The sequence below is a fragment of the Zootermopsis nevadensis genome, unplaced genomic scaffold (genome assembly GCF_977971745.1).
Source record: "Zootermopsis nevadensis isolate Lab colony 2312 unplaced genomic scaffold, Znev_1.0 Znev_ptg000030l, whole genome shotgun sequence".
Lineage (NCBI taxonomy): Eukaryota > Metazoa > Arthropoda > Insecta > Blattodea > Termopsidae > Zootermopsis > Zootermopsis nevadensis.
In genome coordinates this window covers 16,636,246-16,657,266 of record NW_028259162.1, presented here as the reverse complement: position 1 = coordinate 16,657,266, position 21,021 = coordinate 16,636,246, and the positions used below count along the sequence as shown (strand labels likewise).

At 38.3% G+C, this 21,021-nt stretch overlaps 2 protein-coding genes across 7 annotated transcripts in view; one reads left to right on the top strand and one right to left on the bottom strand.

The window, feature by feature from the left end:
* Nucleotides 1-21,021, bottom strand: part of LOC110838896 (kelch-like protein 10) — a 58,441-nt gene that overhangs the window by 30,442 nt on the left and 6,978 nt on the right. The window contains exon 2 of the mRNA XM_087358766.1: nucleotides 13,066-13,191. Coding sequence (XP_087214892.1) covers nucleotides 13,066-13,110 — 45 coding nt within the window. The 5' untranslated portion in view covers nucleotides 13,111-13,191. The remainder of the gene's footprint in view (nucleotides 1-13,065; nucleotides 13,192-21,021) is intronic.
* LOC110831736 (uncharacterized) overlaps nucleotides 1-21,021 on the top strand; it is a 125,392-nt gene that overhangs the window by 100,348 nt on the left and 4,023 nt on the right. For 5 of the 6 annotated variants that reach the window (XM_087358762.1, XM_087358763.1, XM_087358761.1 and 2 more), the window contains 5 exons: nucleotides 12,912-13,003; nucleotides 13,420-13,594; nucleotides 14,612-14,844; nucleotides 16,088-16,460; nucleotides 19,487-20,644. In XM_087358762.1, coding sequence (XP_087214888.1) covers nucleotides 12,912-13,003; nucleotides 13,420-13,594; nucleotides 14,612-14,844; nucleotides 16,088-16,460; nucleotides 19,487-20,644 — 2,031 coding nt within the window. The remainder of the gene's footprint in view (nucleotides 1-12,911; nucleotides 13,004-13,419; nucleotides 13,595-14,611; nucleotides 14,845-16,087; nucleotides 16,461-19,486; nucleotides 20,645-21,021) is intronic. The other variant, XM_087358765.1, reaches the window with a different exon arrangement.

Sequence of the window (21,021 nt, the reverse complement as noted above, 5' to 3'; positions counted from 1 at the left end):
GGCCACAGTTCCACAGACCCCGTCACAATAATTATAAAAGTAGTAATAACTGAACTTCGTGCACGAAGGTGAGATCTAAGATGATTAAGGATGAACAGCGCCTGTGCTTCAGAACTGGAAATAAGTACCCAGATGAAAATGGCTGTCTTTTGGGTTATTGCGCCGTGTAGTCTGGTAGAAGTTTACCAACGTTTCAGACGTCCTTGCTGACCCATCATCAGGGCGCTGAAACGTTGGTGGACATCTACCAGGCTACACGGCGCAACAACCCAGAAGACACCCATCTTCACACTTACCGTCGTGAAAACTTCAAATCCTACAAAGTACTCAGATCTTCAGAGGGAGCAGAAAATATTTTTGGTGTATCTCAAATAACAAACTGACAAATTTCAATTAGACGTCATATGGACGCAATGCAAAAGCAGATCACAGGACCCCTCATAGTCGTATGAGGTCTTTTAAATTACCGCTAACTAAACACAGAGAGATGGGAGCCACACTAGCGCCATTTAAAGCATGGTTTTGTTGGCGTGAAATCTAGATTTGCCTTTCAATTTGATAGAAATAACTCGATGAAAGTTCGTGACTAGTACGATGATAAAACGAAAAATATTCGACAAAATTTACATGACACTTAACTATTTTGTTTGTTATAATTATAAACATGTCACCACATAAAATTAACGTTGTTTAATACATTTTTCGGGCATAAACTATCTATACTGATGGAAATTATTCACATTAATAGATAATGGACGCTATGGAGCACAATCCTTCTTGAAAAAGTAACAGTGGATAAATTAATCAAGAATCTTGCCATTTATAGAACCCGATGGTTCATTATCACGTTAACAGCCACCATTGGACCCAATCCTGAGCCAGATAAATCCAATCCACATCCCCCACCTTATTTCTACAGGGTCCATTTTGTTATTATCTTCTCATAATCGCTTGACTTTCCGACGTGATCTCTTATTTAAGGTTTTACAATTAAAATGTACGAATTTCTTATCTCTCTCATAATATTAACATCAGTGTGACATTCCGTGACATGTTTGTTTTTTGCTGTATGAGCTGTTTTCCAAGCTCCGAACTCCCAAGCTGTGGTCACTTTTGAATAGCAGGAAATAAGTTTTCAAAAACACAAGCCACAGTTAAGCTCACGTTGTTTTATGTTCTCTCTTTTCTAAAAACGTAAAAGTTAAACAAAATATATGAAATCATAAACTCGTGTGTATTAAACTTGATATCTTGTTGCGAGTGAAGAATGAGAATTTAGAACATTTGGAAATAAAATGTTGAAAGGGAGACTGAACTTAAGACAGACGAAGAAACAGGCGAACCATAATTTCTGTTCTTCACTCAATTATGTTAGGTTAATTAAAACAATGATAATATCAGAGGGACAAGTACCACGCGTAACAACAATACACCCGTTTTAGAAAGATTCACGAGAATAATAAACCATTTGATAAACCTTTATGCAGATGAGAGAGTGTTGAAACGGATCTTTGGGTGTTAGGTTGTGAATATATAAAGTGTATAGGAGCAGGCTCAGTGCACGGTCCAATGACAACTTACCACAGTATAATAAGTCCCATAACCACGGAATTTATTAATGATCTTCTCAATGAAGGTCCTGTGTCATGTACCGCGTAGCCCCTCCACAAAATCATCTCATATTCTAATTACAAAGTTTAAAACTTATAATCTACTCAGCTTGTGGACCTCTGAGGCAAAAGTTAAGGACCCCGTGTTGATAAACCGGTGTACTACTTCACCGGCCGCTGTAAGATCAAACAATGGACCAGAACAACAACCACCTGAAAACGCCAAACAGAATGCGCGCGCCTGCCAACTGGGCAGATCATCAGATCATCACGCCGTGTCCAATGGCCTCGCCGGGTCAGGGTGGGCAGGGTTTTTCCCTCGACTCAAGCTATTTCGGAATATTTGACCGGAGCTTCTCGTTTTATCATAGCGGGGCAGGCGCGGTGGTTCAGTCGGTAACTGAGGCGTCCGTTGGGCGCGTTAGGTAGCAGTGGTCGTACACCCGCCGTGCATCTCGGCGAACCAATAACAGGGGAATCATTAGCTATGCCTTTATGAGGCTGCAGGAAGGGCAGGGTGTTTGGTGATGGTGTTGTTGTGAGATGTCGACACGAGTGGGTTGGATCCCCTGCATCGGGGCGCCTCCCCCTCCGGGAACCGCCACCTACCTACCCAAGAAGAAGAGGTCTCTTAATGAAGGTAAGGGCGCGAACTAGAACTCGCCGTTATAAAACCCTGGTCTCTCAAGAATACATTCGAACGGCTGGATGATTACGACGGGCAGGCGACAACGTAGAAGGCAGAGATAGAGATATTTTTTGAAGAACTGATCCGAAATTTCCATGGGGGAACTGACACAGACAATGAATAATATCAGTATGGAGATACAATTTTGGGGTGTGTGATTCAAACCCGCAAGCTACCGGATACGAACATAATTCCTGACCGTGTGAGATTTCATTTTCTCACGGCGGTGAACAGTCGATGTTATTCTTCTGGGTTGAAACGCCATGTGGACTTGTAGGCAGGTACCAGCGTCTCGGAGAAGCACTGTCTCCACCTTTAGGGCTTCAATATGTTTCATCAAAACCCTCGTATTTACCTACAAGTCCACACATGGCGTTATAACCCAGAATACCAACGTCGAAGTACTAACCACTAAAGATTGCTGTCTTCTGGGTTGTTGCGCCATGTAGTTTGGTAGAAGTATATTGACGTTTCAGAGGATCTTGCTGCCTCCATCACCGACCTAGACCTCTGAAACGTCTGTATACTTCTACCAGATTACACAGCGCAACAACCCAGAAGACAGCAATCTTCAGACTCACCGCCGTGAAAACCTCAAATCCTACATATTAACCGCTACACCGCAAACTTTCATTTATCCGAGTTATTTCTCAGTCACTCCAGATATTGTACTAACTTGATTTGTTGGAATAATACATTATGTACCGCGTGATGTCTATGCCTAGCACGCCAACGGGAAATGGAGAAAAGGCTCCACGCTATCTTTGGCACTTAATGGAGGCGAGAGGTTAATGCTCCACTAGCTTTATCGTCACGACAGAGCCCTCGCTACCTAGTGGATAAGCTTCGTATTCCGGAGGGGCCAAGCTTATGTCTCAACCGAAGCACTGGTTACGCAAACTTTTGGTAGATGATTCCAAGATAACCACAGCAGATTCAAAATCTTTTTACATTTATCATATTGTGATGATTCCATTCGATGCAACATAAATTTGCAAGTTGACAGACGCTCGTTGAATAAACCACGCAATGAATATAAATGGTGATGAAAATAATAATTTGGAATGGAGATAAAATTCAACGCATTCTCGGAAGTTCTCACTGTTTTTAAACTATATACATAATTAAACTATATATATATATAAATAAACTTGAAGCTGATGTGATGGTTTTGCTAAATTACGGATAATATAAAATACTAATAAAGAATGTTGGGAAAATCTAAAACAGTAAAATCATACAATCACAAATAGTATCCAATAAGGTTCAAAATCCCTTAACAGCATTACCATGGCAACGTTTATAAGAACACACACGTTCGTAAATATTATCCAGTAAGGTACAAAATCCCTTACAGCAAATGATCACCAACCAATCGAGATACCATCAAACACTAGCTTATTATACAGAGCAGAAATCATATTTATGTTCTAATTTTTTACGTATAACCTTTACTCTGGCACTGGTGAATTAGAAAAGTTCAAAGAATGATTATCCGGTGTACGATGAAAGGAAAAATACAAAAAAGATAAGAAATACAATTATAAGAACGTTCAAACTGCTCACAGCGTGAAAGAAACACACGCCACATAAAATACGTACGTTCCACCTTACACGATCTGTAATGTTTTATTCAAAAGTGTTAACAATCATTATATAAAATAAAAAATATTTTCATACATTACAAATGAAACGTTTTCAATAAAACAAAGGAGTAACAATTGTTCAGCGAGGAGGCTACAAACTACAGGATCGATAATCGACTGTCGGCTACCACGTCCAGATCGACTCTGGGCTCCTCGTGAGAAAAGTTGTCGGGGCGTGAATACGACCATTCACCCCATCTAGTGTTAAGGTAAAGAATGTGTGGAGCTATACCTTCATTCTCCCACACATGGTATGATACGTAATTTAGCACCAGATACGTCTGAACCTTTACCTTCAATATAACAAATTATTGTTTGGGATTCAAGTTAAGTGCCAGACCTAATTAGCCACAACATTAAGCTGAATACAGGCTGTTTCCGGAGAACGTACTTCATAGCTGAAACTAAAATTAATTGTATGATAAATAAAATAAAACGGATTGTAATGTTGTGTAGATTGTAATAAAGATACCGCCGTTTCGGAAGAACATACTGGCTCCATCTTATTCAGCCCAGAAAATAGAAGCAGTATATTGCTCCGAAACGTTGATTCCATCACCAAGTACACACGACATTACAGCCAAGGACCAACATCGATAACTTCACCGCCGTGAAAACATCAAGTCTCAAACAAAAAATGTAAAAACGAGCCTGAGTAGAAACCTTTCGTGATCAAACTAAGAAAACGAGAAATACATTTCTTTATTTGATCTCTTGTCTCATATCTGTGTGTGTCCCGTCAATGAATAAAATGGCTTGATTCCATACGGTGCAGGTTAGTAACAGTGAACTTGGGCGGCCAAACGTATTTATGTATATCTGCATAAATAAACCTTAAGGTCGACAGATCGATTAGAGGACAATGCAAAAGAACGCGTTTCGAAAATATGTGCAGACTATCCGCAGTACATGATTCCACATTTGTTTCAAATTAAAATCATTACATTGACAGCGGTGAAGAATTCTGAGCTTACGTTTACAAATTTCAGCTTTACTGTTTTATTAACGCAACTTACCACATAGATAACTAACTAACTAGATGGCTTACTGAACCCGAAGGTTCATCACCGGATTAACCAAAGCCCTCCACCGGATCCTGTCCTTAGCCAACAAAATCCAGTCTCCTTCAACTCCTATCTCCCATAGATCCCGCCTGACATTATCCTCCCAGCTACGTCTAGGTCTCCCCAGCGGTCTCTACCCCTGAGGCTTCCTGACCAACACCCGGTGCACATCTCTTGTCCCATCCATGCGCGCTACATACCCAGCCCATCTCATTCTTCTCGACTTAATCACCCTGACAATACTGGAGAAGCAGTACAGATTTTTAAGCTCATCATTATGCAGTTTTCTCCATGCCCCATCGTCTTCTCTCCTAGGCCCAAATATCCTCCTCAACACCCTGTTCTCAAACACCTGCAATCTACGTTCCTCCCTCTGAGTGAGAGACCATGTTTCGCACCCATACAAAACAACAGGCAAGATTATTGTTTTGTATATTTAATCTTTAGGTTCTTAGTAATAGGACGGGAAGACAAAATGTTTTGAACTGAAAAGTAGTAAGCATTTCCGGAATTTAGTCTCCTCCTAATTTCGTCGTGAATGTTGTTTTGATTTGTTATTGTTCCAAAACATTTTAACTTTGTCACACTTTCAAGGGATTTTTAGCCACCTCAATATGATTTTGTCCGCCTGTCTGTCGACGGGATACGAACATGTACTTAGTTTCTTTTCTGATTTTACTTCTAGCCCCACTTGTCTACTAGCCTCTAGTAAAACTTCTGCGTTCCTCTTTATTGTATTCATATCGTCTCCCAATAAATTAACATCATCAGCATATGCCAATAGCTGATGTGTCCCATTCAATTCCAAACCCTCCTGCCTGTCTTAGACTCTCCTGATTGCGTTTTCTAGAGCACTTACCACATGGATAAATCGTTAAAGTGCACATTTATTCGTTTATAACCCTCGTTGTGTCTTACGCAGACAGAAGCATTTACGGGCGTCGTAAATTCTTCTCGGAGCCTCCTGTTTATATTTTGTCGCAGGGCACCCTCGATTTCCGGGGCCCCACGTTTATATTACGCAGTTCTGTCCTATTATTAACGCACAAATTTGTTTCACCGCTCTCTAAAAATTTAACAGAACAGATATTTAAAAAATCGTTTAACATTGCCATGGTAAACTGTAGGATTACAGAAAACTGATATATTGCATTAATTAGTTGTTCTTTATGTCTGCCTGTTTCCTATGTTTGTTCACGTCATTTGCATTAACCGTCTCAAGCTAGGTTGATTTTGAAAATATAAATATTTACTACAAATATTTGTGTCTTATGATCACATTTACATAAGACGGGGTTCGATCTATGAGTCAGTCAAGTGTGAGGGTTTTCGTATTTCTGCACAATCCTCCAAGTCATCTCTGAGATATTGCCTTCCTTCTTCGACATTTATTTTACATTGAATCAACTGTAGAATCAGGCGGTTTTGAAAGACGAATAGCCTGGTAGAAAGCATTATTTTAAGACACTCCTCCTGGACTTGATGGGAGACAGAAATACCATAGTAGCCAGCCCTCGACCGGGACTCGACCTCGATGCCCCCAGAATCCCAGACAAACGCGTTAAGACTGTGTAAACCCACTCAGGTACTTGGTCTGAAGGGTTTCAGAGTCTAACAAACATTCGTCATAATTTACGTAGTACATTATATTGTATTATAATGGATAAACAGATACAAAACACAAAATATAAAGATATAATACGATGTGCGAAACATAAAGGTACATTTAAATTTGTTGTTCGTCGTTAATAAGCGTTAGAAAGCTGATACAAAGGAAGTTAGAAGACAAAGACAAAACTGTACAATGTGATGTATAACTACGGCTTTCGGAGGTGAGCCGCGTCGAATGTTGAGAACCGTCCAACGTTTCGGCAAATACTGCAGTCGCCATGTTGAAGGTGAACGTGTTATGGTTGGGAATTTTAGAGGCTCTACAAAATGTAGCTTACCCCAGAAAGCTGAAGATACACGCTATGGAAACTACATTAGTATTACGTTTGACATGTAAGATAAGCGATGCACGTCTGAGGCGACTTTCATAGTAAGTTAAACTGAAGGACTATCCAAAGTTTACAAAACAGCAAGTTCTTTCCGACAGTGGAATTGCAAGTAATGTTTCGTGAATAGAATGATTGTATTCTACATCTTATTTTCCGAATTTTTCTTCGTTTCAACAACCACCAAGCAATAACGTCGTCCACTTAACAGGAAAAACTCACCCTGACTGTTCTGTTGAGTATCTTCAATTAAACTGAATCTTATATGTAAGCGACCTCACAATCGCGTCACATCACATACCTCGTGCCTTATAGTCGTAGTGGGCTACCTACCCAAGCGTACAAAAATTCTACAAAGACGAACTTAAGAGGCTAGTAATTACCAGTAGCTTATTAAATAGGCTGTAGGCGAAACTGGTAATCCCACATACAAGCAATTAACCTCCTAAAAATCCAAAAATAATTTCTTAATTATATGCTACAAGAAAGATCAAACATGGCATTCGTATAAAAGAAAAAAGAAACATTATACAACGCCTCCATAAGTCCAGCAGCAGATGTGTGGGTGTACACACACAGCTGAAGACAGAAACATTTGCCGCTGATGCGTTACAGTTCGTAAAACCAAAATAAACGTAATGGCTGAAGGCGGCGACTGGACATTGTGGAGAATGGAACAGAATGACGAGATATCTAAATTCAAACTGTCTTAAGCGAGCTGAGCATCCAGAATAGAACTCTGATCTCGACGGCACGACTTGATGTCCACAGCAAATACTACAAAACATTTAATCATCCTTGGAAGTGTCCACGAAGGTCTATACGCACCCTGGCGTAATGAGCAGTGAATTAATAAACACAAAAAGTGTCTCCCAAAAAATGTATACACGCATTCAATTGAACGAAGTAAAGACGTTTTAGTAAACTAACCCATTACATACGCCAGCATTGGCACTTGGTGAATTAGCGAATATTGTGTAGGTTTTCGAAATGACCACCGTCAGCTTCGTGGCACAGTTGACAGCGGTGACAAGTGACTGACAAGCTACGGGGACGGCTGTACAAGGCCGTTCAATTTCATGCCCGAATTCTCGAAGTGTTGCTGACTTTGTGCTGTACACCACGTCCTTCAAATAACCCCACAAGAAAATATCGGGTGGGGTTAAATCTGGTGATCGTGGTTGGGGGCGGGGGATCAACAGATCCTCTGCGTCTTATCCATCGGTGGGGTAAAGTGTTGGTTGACAAGATAGGCCCTGACACCACGATGTTAATGTCGTGATGCCCGTCTTGTTAATGTCCTCATCTCCTGACAAACGGCGATAAAAACGGATTATTGAATGTATATACATCTTTTTGGAGTTAAAATTCAGGTTTAATTAGATATTGTCATCTTATTGCATAATATTAACAAAATTAACATTGTATATACGACGCTTTTATCACAGTAAATAATAATCTGGATTCAGAGAACAGGTAACTGAGACTTGATCGTTGCATAACCGTTCAGTACTAAGAAATGCACCTGAAGATGGCCTATCAGGCCGAAACACTTATTATATTTGTAATAAATAAGGCGTGTTGACAGTGTCATATCACACAATATATGTTTATTCACCTCGGTAAAGTCATGTTTTCGAAGTATGGAACCCTTGTGCTAGAGTTGCAGGATTGTTTTAAAGTCAAGTTCCAACATTTATGAGGAAACTTTTATGTTCTTCGGGTGACCAACATTTTTAATAAGCCTTTACAAAGCTTAATTTCTTTGACTACGTGCTGTATTTTAAATAAATTATTTGCCAAGTCACTGAGGAGTTTTCTGTTAAATCACTGACTGTGTAAGACAGGGGTGGCCAACCCAAATGATCTTTCGGGCCACTTTGGAAATGCATCATAACTCCGCGGGCCACATATAAAATTATATATCCCCATATTAGATTTAGATACACTATAGACATTTTTTTGGAGTGAAAAATTGAAACATAATGAGTTATTATTATTGTGTTTACTATTATTCTTACATGTAAACATAGATAATATAATAATAATGATACTAAGCGTACATTGTAAAGAAATATATAGCACTAAAAATTAAATATAAAAAATATATAAATATGAATTAAATAAAAATAATGAAATCATTAAAAAATATTTATTTTACTAGTGCGATATTTGTTTCTCCACTCTTTCACTTAGCTTTTGCAAATCGATCTCAATTTGGGTATTTGCACATCGTAATTGGTGTTGCAGGTTAGCGTCCGTTATGTTTGAGCGTTTGTGTTTGGTCAATTTCATTTTCGAAAAAAACGATTCGCAGGTGTAAGTTGAACCAAAAGCGCTAACAACTTTTTGTGCCAGATTTCTCAAATTGGAAAATTTCTCTTTTGTGACGTAAGTGTTATAAAAATCTATTTTTGATTATGATGTTTCAAAAATGTGTTTTAATTCAATATTGCACTGTAAGTCAACCAGTTCCATTTGGAGATATTCTGGGGCCGACTCGATTTTAACATGAAAGGGAGATGAATATATTTCAAAAATTTTGTTGTATTTGTCTAACTCTAAATTACTGAATCGGCTTTCAAAAGCAGCTGTAAGTTTTCTTATTTCTTTTGCATATTTGATGTAATTGTTACATTTTGATTTCTTAAATTCTTTCAACAATGGAAAGTGGTGAGCGTTATTACTTTTCAATTGCGATTCAAATAACAACAATTTCTTCTGAAATGCTTTGATGTGATTAAATGTATCGATTATAAGGTTATCTTTTCCTTGCAATGATATATTTAATTGATTAAGTTTTTCGACAATATCCACTAAAAAGCATAAATCCAATAACCACTCATCATTTCTTAATTCTGGTACAGGTCTTTGCTTGTCATTCATAAACAAGTCAATTTCTTCTCGTAACTCATAAAACCGCTGTAAACATAAACAGATAATTTTTGAATATATGGATGCACAAATAATGTATTTTTTTAATACATTGGTTTTCACTACTTTGACCATTATTAAATAAATATATTTTGTAAAAGTGTGATGAATCTCGCGGGCCGGAAAAATGTTCAAGGCGGGCCACGGGTTTGGACACCCCTGGTGTAAGATATGAGGTTTTCACAGCGGTGGGTCTGAAGATTTCTGTCTTCTGGGTTGTTGCGCCGTGTAGTCTAGTAGATGTCCACCAACGTTTCAGAGGTCCCTGCTGCCTCCGTCATCAGGGCGATCATCACCAGACTACACGACGCAACAACCCAGAAGACAGCAATCCTCAAATCACTGACTGTTACATCGGGTTCGAATTTCGTGAGCTTCAAAATCTAACAAACAACACTGGTTTTATCGGATGTCACATAATTGATCACAGAAAATTCCTTCAAACTGTTAACTGAACTAATCTGAACATCAGTAAATCGATATGAACACTCAGATCTTCAAGTTTTAGCGCCACGGTACTTTAAAATACTTGAGTTTCCTCGAAATTCCAGAAGCCCAAAAATCTTCCTTCTGCTGTCATTACACCCAATAAAGTTTTCAAATTTTGCATCTATGAGTTCTCAAGAAATTTAAGATAATTCATTTTAATTATTCAGTCGAAGACAATATTTCTGAGTATTAATGCTCAGATCACATTCATATAACTTCTTAAGCTTCGTCTCAAATTCTGCAGTTCACTGAACATAAAATCAATTGGCTTCCACATACCACGCAGTTTCTCATTCAACTCATTCAAGCGAGCGCACAGAACCATTGTGTATCATCTAACTGCGAAGTCTTACTACGACCCCTCCATGAACATTTTATACCATTCAGACATTCAATAAAGCCGTCAAACACACCCACGACTAAGCCAACGAACACTGTTGTTAACAAGTATACCATTTTAATTTAATCAGTCTCTTTCAAAAACCAATTTAAACTTATATTTAAAGCACGAGAAGCAATTAAGTTAACCACTTTGGAAACAATTTTCATTATATATTCTACGTAATTCAGACCACATTCTACGCACATGACGAACAATGCACTTAAATGGTACAAGAGAACAAAACGAAGTGTTTTACGAATGGTATTAAAAGTGCATTTTCTTTGTCGCCAGTAACAGAATCTATTTTGGAAATATCTCATTCAGAATCTGAAAACGCGTTCATGGCAGAATTACAATTATATAGCGCAAATATTGCTCAACTTAAATCAGCCAGTTCCAAAGATTCTTCTTAGATTTTGTTATCTTTCACAAAAGAAACCATCGTGGTTAGAAAGAAGCTAACGGCACTGTCATAAACACAAATGCAAAAATAAGTATAACAAAGTAAAATAATTTTCAGTTGCACATAGAAAATTTCGATTATTTCTACTGTTTAGACAACTGTGCAGACATTTAATGTCACAAAATGTTACACTTGTTTTGGAAGTCTTAAGAAAGTTTCGATTTAAATGCTAGTCACACCTCCGTTAGAAGTTAACAACCATCTAAATGGTTTACCACATCCAGCTATACTTTTATTGACCTCGAAACTTACAATTATTAGTCGATTATAAAGGGATCTGATATCGATTACCGAATTTCTGGACTTTATCGATCGTCCGGTGTTCTAAAAGACACGCAACGTTACGAAAACTGGATCTGTTTTCGTCCTTAATTGTAGGGAAAAGGATCACCTAATCAGATGGGTTTATTTAACACATGAGGCATATGTAAAATATTTACAGAAATTCAGTTAGAAAATCCGATGGTAGGAAATAACTTTTGAGGCACAATGAATCTCAGGGAATAGGATCGTCAGGTACAAACTTGGTTTATGTGGCTCTGTAAAAGGACCGGTGGCGGCCGCTTGTGAACACAGAAATAAATTTTCGGGTTACATAAACATAACAAATTGTCTTTTACTAGGCGATTGACATTAGCTTCTCAAGAGCTATGTTCCATGGAGTTACAGTAACAGAAACCACATTGCATGCTTCAAGTTCACACCAAACTGGTACAAGGTTGCAACACGAACAGAGGAGCCTATACGAATGAAGACCGCTCAGAACTCGCACCGTAGCTGTACTATTAACTTAGAGCCGGTAAGAGGTGTGAAGTCCTCCCGTGGCCTTGAACCAAGCAATTTAGTGATGGCTACTATACAGAGTGGAAACAATTCTTGAAACGCGTGCTTCATACAGCTTTTGAGACACGACTGGCTTTGGAATGACAGATGAAAGAGAAAAGCTGCAGGAGGGGGGAGGGAGACGCAAAACTATAGTCCATTTACTGTGGGAGGTTGATAACGTTCGGCTTTTGAGGTTATTTGGCAGTGACCGCTTTTCCTGCTACTTTCCACGCCCTCCAGTCTTGTATGGCTCGTGTACTGAACAGAAATAATCCTCGCAGAGTGTTGGGTGGTATGTACGTACTTCGTCATGCTTCTGGAGGTTACACAACGTATTTTTTTAACCCTGGTCCCTGATACTAACATGGCTGCTACGGAGAGAGGATCACCAAGGTCGTTTCATTGTTTTCATTGTTGGTACTATGTGTAACATTTCTATAAAAAATCTGCTGCCTAAAACGGAAAATGGCCACATGCTGATCAAATTTCCGATTCTGTCATTTGCTGACAGATGAAATAAACTACATAGTTGGGCATGTGAATCTGGGTATGGTGGGAGATTAAAAACATAAATATACAATTCTGCACAAGACACTTTGTATATCGAAAAATATCAATATGGTTGGTTATGGGGCAATTCTCTAAGATCATGTTTCTCACGAAACCGAACTCAGCCATTAATAGGTTCAGTCTCTCCATGTCGTCATTTTAACAACAGGCCCATGTCTGAATATTAGCCAGTACATGTTTTCTCAGCCCTCATCTTGTTACTGTCGACATTCATACTGTAACATTTTTTTTCTTTTGTTTAAGGCGTGAAAGATGGGATCAAGGGCGAGGGAGACATCCCAGAGACTCCTGGAGATGACAAGCTACCATTCAAGATCCCCAACATTGGCCCACAGGTAATACCGTTCACGGGTATAGATGACAGGTCAAACATAGCAAGATTTCTCTTACAGCTTACCAAAAAGAAGGATGAAGTTTGCTGTCTTCTGGGTTGTTGCACCATGTAGTCTGATAGAAGTTTACCATCGTTTCAGAGGTCCTTGCTGCCTCTGGAGGCAATCTTCAGACTCACCAGCATGAAAACCTCAAATCCCAAAAAGAACGATATTTACAAATTCACGTTTCATAAAATTTCTCTAAAACAGCTCATCCTATCAACATAATATAGCATAATATTTATGTCACTGAATTATATATCACTTGACTAAAAAATGTTTTGGTTTGGTATTCAATGTCTGTCTGTTTTGTGTACTTTATACACCCTGACTCCGAAAACCTCTTGCACCCAGTAAAAGACCTTTCCGTTCTTCAGGAAATGAAATTCCGTGATGAAAACAAACCAGTCCTGAGGCTTGTTATGGACCCCAGGGGTCAAATTCAAGATCTCAACAGCCTCCGGCGTCAGGGCTACAACATCGAACCTGAGTCCATGAGTCCAGAGGTTGCTTTTGACTTGGTGCGTGACCTCAATGCACCAAAAGGAAAAGGTGAGCAGGACAGAAAGGAAATAGTAATGTAACAAAATTTAAAATAGCCTGAACTATTACGGATAGCAAAACATGTTCCTTTATACATTTTGCAGACTCACGAGGAGCTCATGTTCCAGACGTATTCATTCTGTACATCAATGAAAGTGTAATGGGACAGTCATATCAAAATATGTCATCTACCTAGTCAATAAATTCAGATTAACTGACAGGCAAATTTAATTTTGATCAGTACCAGTCCATTTCTTATAAAGCTATTCTTTATGAAACTTAAATAAAATTCTATCATGCATTTCCAAAAACGAGGCCTACACAAAAAATTCGTACATACTCAAATGGGTATAAATTATTTCTTTATGGGGGAAAAAAGTACTGATTAGCTATGCAAACAATAAACTTGTTCAGAAAGTAATAACACAAACTTTGAGATTATGTCTAATAACTTTCAAATATTGGAGAACTTCACTAGTTCCAATTTTGTTATGTTTAAATAAGATGCTTTTACAACTAGTAATATATAAATTTGGCTCATTTACTGTCAATATATAAGGACTTAAAACCAAATGGAGTCTTACTTCACACACCGTCTACTGGTTTAATCCTGGTGATCAAGTGGTCACTTCATAAGAGGTCTCCCAATCAAAACTCTGTACTTGATTCTTGTTCATGCCATCCATGTAACATCCATGGTAACCACTAATTGACTGATTTAATGATGATTTTTCATCTGCATGGTTTATACAGGGCCAAATAAGCTGATGATTACTGTATTATTGAGGGTTAACTGAAAACTAAGTGGAGAGAAGGCGCATTTTAGGGTTCTAGCATTTGCTTTGAGGAAATGAGAGAAAAAAATTAAAATTCTCAGTCAATATATGAATTCCAAATACTACATTCAACAGTACTGAATGTAACCACTTGATTTAAGTTCTCTAAGAATGATATGGAAGTTCCTCTTTGTGAAGATTTTCTCAACTTCCAATTTAATTCTCTAAATAAACAGAATGATTTGTGCAGGTGCAGAGCTGTTTGCAAAACGTCGAAAGAAATCCGAGAAGTGGGTGGTTGATGAGACGACAGTCAAGTCGACATCCAGCAGTGCCATCAGCTCAACAGAGTTCATATCAACATCGTCTACCCTGACCCAGCAGCAGCCACAGCAGCAGGGGCCCAAGTTGCTGCCCATACCCACATACCTCAACGAATCAACAAAAAGAGTAGAGGTCATGCAGAAACTCAATGAGATTCAGGTACAGTGCATTTCGCAAGTCTAGTAGCTGCATTAACTGCAAACATCATGTAATTCTACATCATTAGATACTCTGGATATTTTACAGTGCTATACCAACTACACGAGGAAAGTAGGAGACAAAATTCAAAATATTTTGTCTTCCCATCTGATTTCTAAAAATATAAAGAATAAAATATACAAAACAATACTTTTGCCTGCTGTTTTGTATGGGTGTGAAACATGGTATCTCACTCTGAGGGTGGAACACAGATTGCAGGTGTTTGAGAATTGGATGTTGAGGATATTTGGGCCTAGGAGAGAAGACGATGGGGCATGGTGAAAACTGCAAAAAATTTATACTCCCTTTCCCGATATTGTCAGTGTCATTAAGTCAAGAAGAATGAGATGGGCGGGGCATGTGGTGTGCATGGATGGGGCAAGAGGTGTGCACCATGTATTGGTCAGGAAGCCTGAAAACAAAAGACCATTGCGGAGACCTAGACATAGATGGGAGGATAATATCAGGCAGGATCTATGGGAGATACGAGTTGAAGGCAACTGGATTTTCATGGCCCAGGACACAGACCGGTGGAGGGCTTTGGTTAATTCGGTGATAAACCTTTGGGTTACCTAAGCCATCTATTTAGTTAGTTAGTTAGTTATACCAACTACCATGTACTGTGACTGTACAGAGAAGGGCAAGATGATTGAGAATTAAAGTGGTCATAGCTTATTTCTGACCACTATCCCAGAATCAGCCTCAAGGGACTAAATAAGACCTCAAGAAACCTTACCTCACATAGACAGTGCTTCAGATGTTGGTTAAGTTTTGTATGTGGTTTATTTACATAAATTATAAATGATTATTAACATTAAATTGGTTGGGTGTTGGACTGAAATGGATTGGAAAGATGTCATGACCTATTTTGAAGTACTAAATATTGTGCCATGACCGCTTCCTTCAACATCCTTTGCAATTCATTGCTCACTATTATCCTCTCATTTGATGCTATGTAGTCTTAGTTACTGAAGAAGCATCATTAAATAAAGTATAAATAAACAAAATTCATATTTAGCCTGGACAAATTGGTGGAAACCACAGAAAACGTCAGTCAAGATAGTCATATCTCTCATCAGTTTCACTTGTAGGAACACATTGCACATCTTATCTGTCAAGTGCTGTATTTATCAAACAAACATTTGAGGGTTGTGCACAAATTTTCAACCTCTACATGTTATAATGAATATCTATCTGGTTCCAGGAACGATTCACACAGCCCAGAATACGAATAGTGAAGTCACCATGGGAGGCTGCTCTTGAAACAGGCTCAGTTGATGCAGCATTTCAAGAATTTCCACCTGTTCTAACACCTCGAGGTTTCATAGCAGCTCCTACACAGGACAAATTTGAATCTCTCTACAACATCCCACAACCTCAGCAGCAAGCTACCTCTTGGACTTCTACCACTGCACCAGATACCAAAAATACATTCAACTCTATACCACCTGCTGCTGTTCCTCCTAAGACACAGACACTCAATTACCAACAGAGGATCTCAGGGTCTGAGAAGGATTTCTTATACAAACCAAAGGCACCCCGAGGATGGAACATTGGGCAAGAACAACAAACATGTGGTGAGTTCTACAGCAAAATATGCATTATGAGACGGTTAGTTTCTATGACCACTGCGTCCAGAACTGCTCTAGGGTCCATCAAGCTTCCTAACCAATGGGCGTCTCTTGGGTGGGGGGGAAATTTTTTGTAAGGATAAAGCAAAGAGAGCTCAAAGCTGACCATTCAACAACAGTCTTAAGATACGTGTTGTAATCGCTCATCCGACTTTAGTTTAATTTTAATTAAAAAATTTTGTATATTTAATTTTAACTGTTTATTAGGTTATTTGCTTTTGATATAAATTTGTTAACATTTTTGATTTCACATTAATTCCTACATGATTTGTTCAATTTTGCACATGTTTCTGCATCACACATCTCAAGTTGTTCATTGTATTAACAGCTGCTTGGAGGTTTAGTACCATGTTTAGAACGGAAGTTGACATCCGTTTCTAAGTGCTAGAAGAAAGCCTTATATCCACTCTACACCTTCTTAGTGTGGTGCTTAGCCCAGACAGTAAAATGATTAACTGGACCAGTGCTACTCAAAATGTTTTTCTTCCAGCAGCTCCCCAAATGTGATTCAAAAATTTAAAGGCTTCCCATACCCAACAAAAAAAGTTTAGTTAGGAGTTGATAACAATAAAAATCTATTCATTTTATACATACACATTTTTTACTGAATACTTATAAAACAAACAAAACTCATTTGCTTGGGTGTAGGGAAAAAAAGTGTCTCCGATATCACAATGAAATCCAAACATTTTTTGTTGCAACAAAACAGATGGAGAATTTCTGTACTGGTTTACCTAACTAGGTTTGTGTTTCTTGTTACAAGTTTGTTTAATTTTTTGAGTGGGTCACTAATGTAAAAAATATTTTTTTAAATACTTAAATATCTCACAGTTCCCTGACTTAAGCTACATGGCTCCCTGGGAGGGCTGCAACCCCCAGTTTCAGAAGAAGTGTACTAGACAACTAGGGTTTGATTCTTAGTCAGGTTTCTAAGATTTTGTCTTCTACACTAGTGCTTCCAGAAGGGCTCTGGGGTTCATCCTGCTAATCAGCGGATATTGTGGGGCTCTTTTCTCAGGAGTAAAGCAGCCAAAGTGTGCAGCTGCTCACCGATGTCCATTTTATGGGGAGGTTAAAGTGCATGGAGTTCTGTTCATACATAATATAATGCTTATGACAAAATAGTAACTTTGCTGTTCAAGCTTTAAATTTGTCCCCAAATTTATGTGGTTCCAAACATGGCTTCTTACCCCAAGACAAAAAGAATATAAATTTAAGGTTCTATGAAAATAAAATGTAGCAATAATTTTAGAGGAGGCCAAGACATAAATGACTGCAGAATAAGAAAATTATGTACTTCTGTATCAGAAGCATTGATTCTTCCAAACTGTGTATTGTGGCCTTCTGGGTAGTGATGCCATTTAGTTTTGTACAAGACTACATGGAATCACAACCCAAATGACACCTCTCATTTTAACTGCTGTGAAAACCTCAAACATCTCTTTACATATGGGGTTACATGGAAAGCATGGCAGTTTTTTTATTTATTTGTAATTTATTTAATTATGGTCATGGACTAATTGTAGGTACTATCCCATTATTTTCCTGGGTGGACTGAGGAAAACCATGAAAAACCTCAGTCAGGATAGCGAGTCCCCAGGCCAATATTTAAATCTGGGACCTCCAAAATATGGAGCAGGAATGCTAACCACTTGACCACAATGTTCAATGAAAAACACAGTGCATGAATGCAAAGTAAACAGAAGAGAGGAACTACATAGTTGAATCTTTGATGCTGCAAGATGCATGAATGACACTGATGTTCTATGTAAGGTCCAAATTACCTTGAATTTCAAACATCTGTAGCTCCATAACCAATGAGAATTGGACCTATTTTCATGTGACATTTCTTTCTGAGAATGACCTCAGGAATAAGATCATGAAGCATTGACACAAAGTCAGTAGACATCCTATATAAATATTTTCTGAAATGCTGTGTTTGAGGTGCATGAGGATTCAAATGTTTGTAAACACTTGATGGATGTTAACATAACTGTCATTTGCTTATACTAAGTTAACAGATGCTTCAAGCAAAACGTATTTAAGGTTAGAAATTTACAAACTGTAGTCCACTATTCTGTTTGTAATGTTAAGTAAGCAACAAAATTGAAAAATGTTCACACTAGAATCAGAGAACATAGAAGAAAAGCATTTATATAAGTAACATGTGGGAACATAATCCATGTTATTAGAACATAAGGAAAATTATATTTTGCTGCTTATATAAATTTAGAGTGATACAGTGGCAACACCCCAATATATTTAACAATCATAATTCTAAAGAAGGCTGTCTTCTGGGTTGTTGTGCCTTCTAGTCTGGTAGAAGTTTACTGACATTTCAGAGGTCCTTGCTGCCTCCATCATCAGAGCGATGAATGGCAGAGGCAGCATGGACCTCTCAAACATCAGTAAACTTCTACTAGACTTCATGGCACAACAACCAAGAAGACAGCCATCTTCAGCCTCACTGCCATCAAAACCTGAAATCATAATCATAATTCTATGGCTATAAATAATTAAAGCCTGGTAAGAATAACTCTTTTATAGAAAATATCAATGTTCATACAGTTAGGCAGTAATAATAGTTCATAACACTTAACTTAGATACTTTGTAACTGCATTTTACAACCTATATACATCCCATATCCAATCCATGAATCATCTTCACTGCTGTCTGATCACTTGTGATTTGATGTTACAGCACTGCTAGAAAATTGAATAACTAACCACAATAGAAAGTGTTTTCTTCAAATTGGTGAGGAAAGAAAAATAGGCCAAAACCACTTCCTACCACCTCCTATCCTTTACATACTTTATACTAAACTTCTCAAAATTGATTTTTAAAATAATAATACATTTAATGATTCCCCTTATCTCCATGTCACAACAAAAGAAAATCTTATAATCATACAAAGAAATATTCTGTGTAGTAAAATGTAGCATGCTTCACTGAGTAACTTAACATTCCACAGGTTTTAAGGAGTTTAACTTGTCAACATCTACAATGCAACCAACAAAATCATCTGATACTACTACAACTAACAGCTTAGCTGAAGAAGTGATTTCTGTTACTAGCATATCTGGTAATGCTCCTACTTCTGCTGCACCAGCTGTTGCCCCAACCCCCACATTCCGTCCTTCCACCCCATTCTCTGTGTATATCCCAGGTACACCCAATGTGGGGAGTCGCCCTCAAACACCTGACCTGGCTGCAGCCATAGCCCCTACATCAACCTTCACAGAAAACAGTGTACCAACTCAGAGTGCAGAAAAATCAAGCATTATAAGCACACAAGACAAACAGGTGACAAAGGAATATTTTGAACAGAATCTGCCTTCTGAGACAAAGCAAGGAAGTATACAGACAAATCAGCAGAACAGCATTAGCCACATTGAGGCAAGTAGTGAGAAAATCACGAGCCTCCAGCAAAGCTCAGTGCAACAGGAACAAGTCTCAGGCAAGCTGGAGTGCAAGAATGAGGAACAAATTTACGGCCACGTTACAGCTCCAGCACACATTTTCAAATCTATTCAAACTGGGCATGAACAGTCTGGTGTATTCCCATTCACGAATGAGGACATAACCCAGATACATACTGCAGGCAGCAAAATATCACAGTATAATAGCAGTTCAATTCAAGACACCTCAGTTCAGTACTCCGATGTTTACAGACAAACTGAGGTGACTAGCGAGGAGAGTGATACATTGTATGAAACAAAACCAATCAAATCACTAATTCAAACTTTTGAAGAAAGTAGCAGACCCCCCATGAAATATATGCACATTCGGAAAGAGGGCGTAAACATCGCCGATAACATCCCAGTGCAACAGACAAGGAAACCAGTGCCTTCACAAGCTACCAACGTTAATGGTAACATATATTACGTGTCAAGCGCGCATGTAGAAACAAGGCAATTTGTACCACAACAGGCTGAGATAACAACACAAAAGTTGACAAGATATGGAACTTCTGAAACACAATTTCAGAAATTTTCATCATTATCATCAAGTGAGCAGCAAGAGAGTTTAATCACTGAACAAGGACACAGCTCTTCTATCCAAACTTTCCAATCCAAGTCACTCCAAAGCTCAGCAGTGAATCAGCAGCAGCTTATAACACAAATAACAGGCAAGACTGCAGACTTTCATATATTTTTGCTTGTATTTTTTTCTCCAGCAATACTTACTTTGACCATATTTTTGAGGGTGATTGCTTTTTGTATGAGAAAGTAACACTCGTTGTAAATAATAGTGATGACATACATGTTATCATCTGCATGCATTTGAATTTATAATTTTTGGCCCACTTTCCTTACGTGATACGGAAAGTTAGTCTTGTGGTAACATGTGTCCATGTATGTGTGTCAATCAACTGTGTACCGTCACACATTTTTTTAACCTTCCAAACAGTCGATGAATTAGAAACACAGAAAATCATGCTCCTAAAGGACACCCAGTCTTCATACATTTTAATTTCCTACAATTGATAACACTGACATGCTTGCA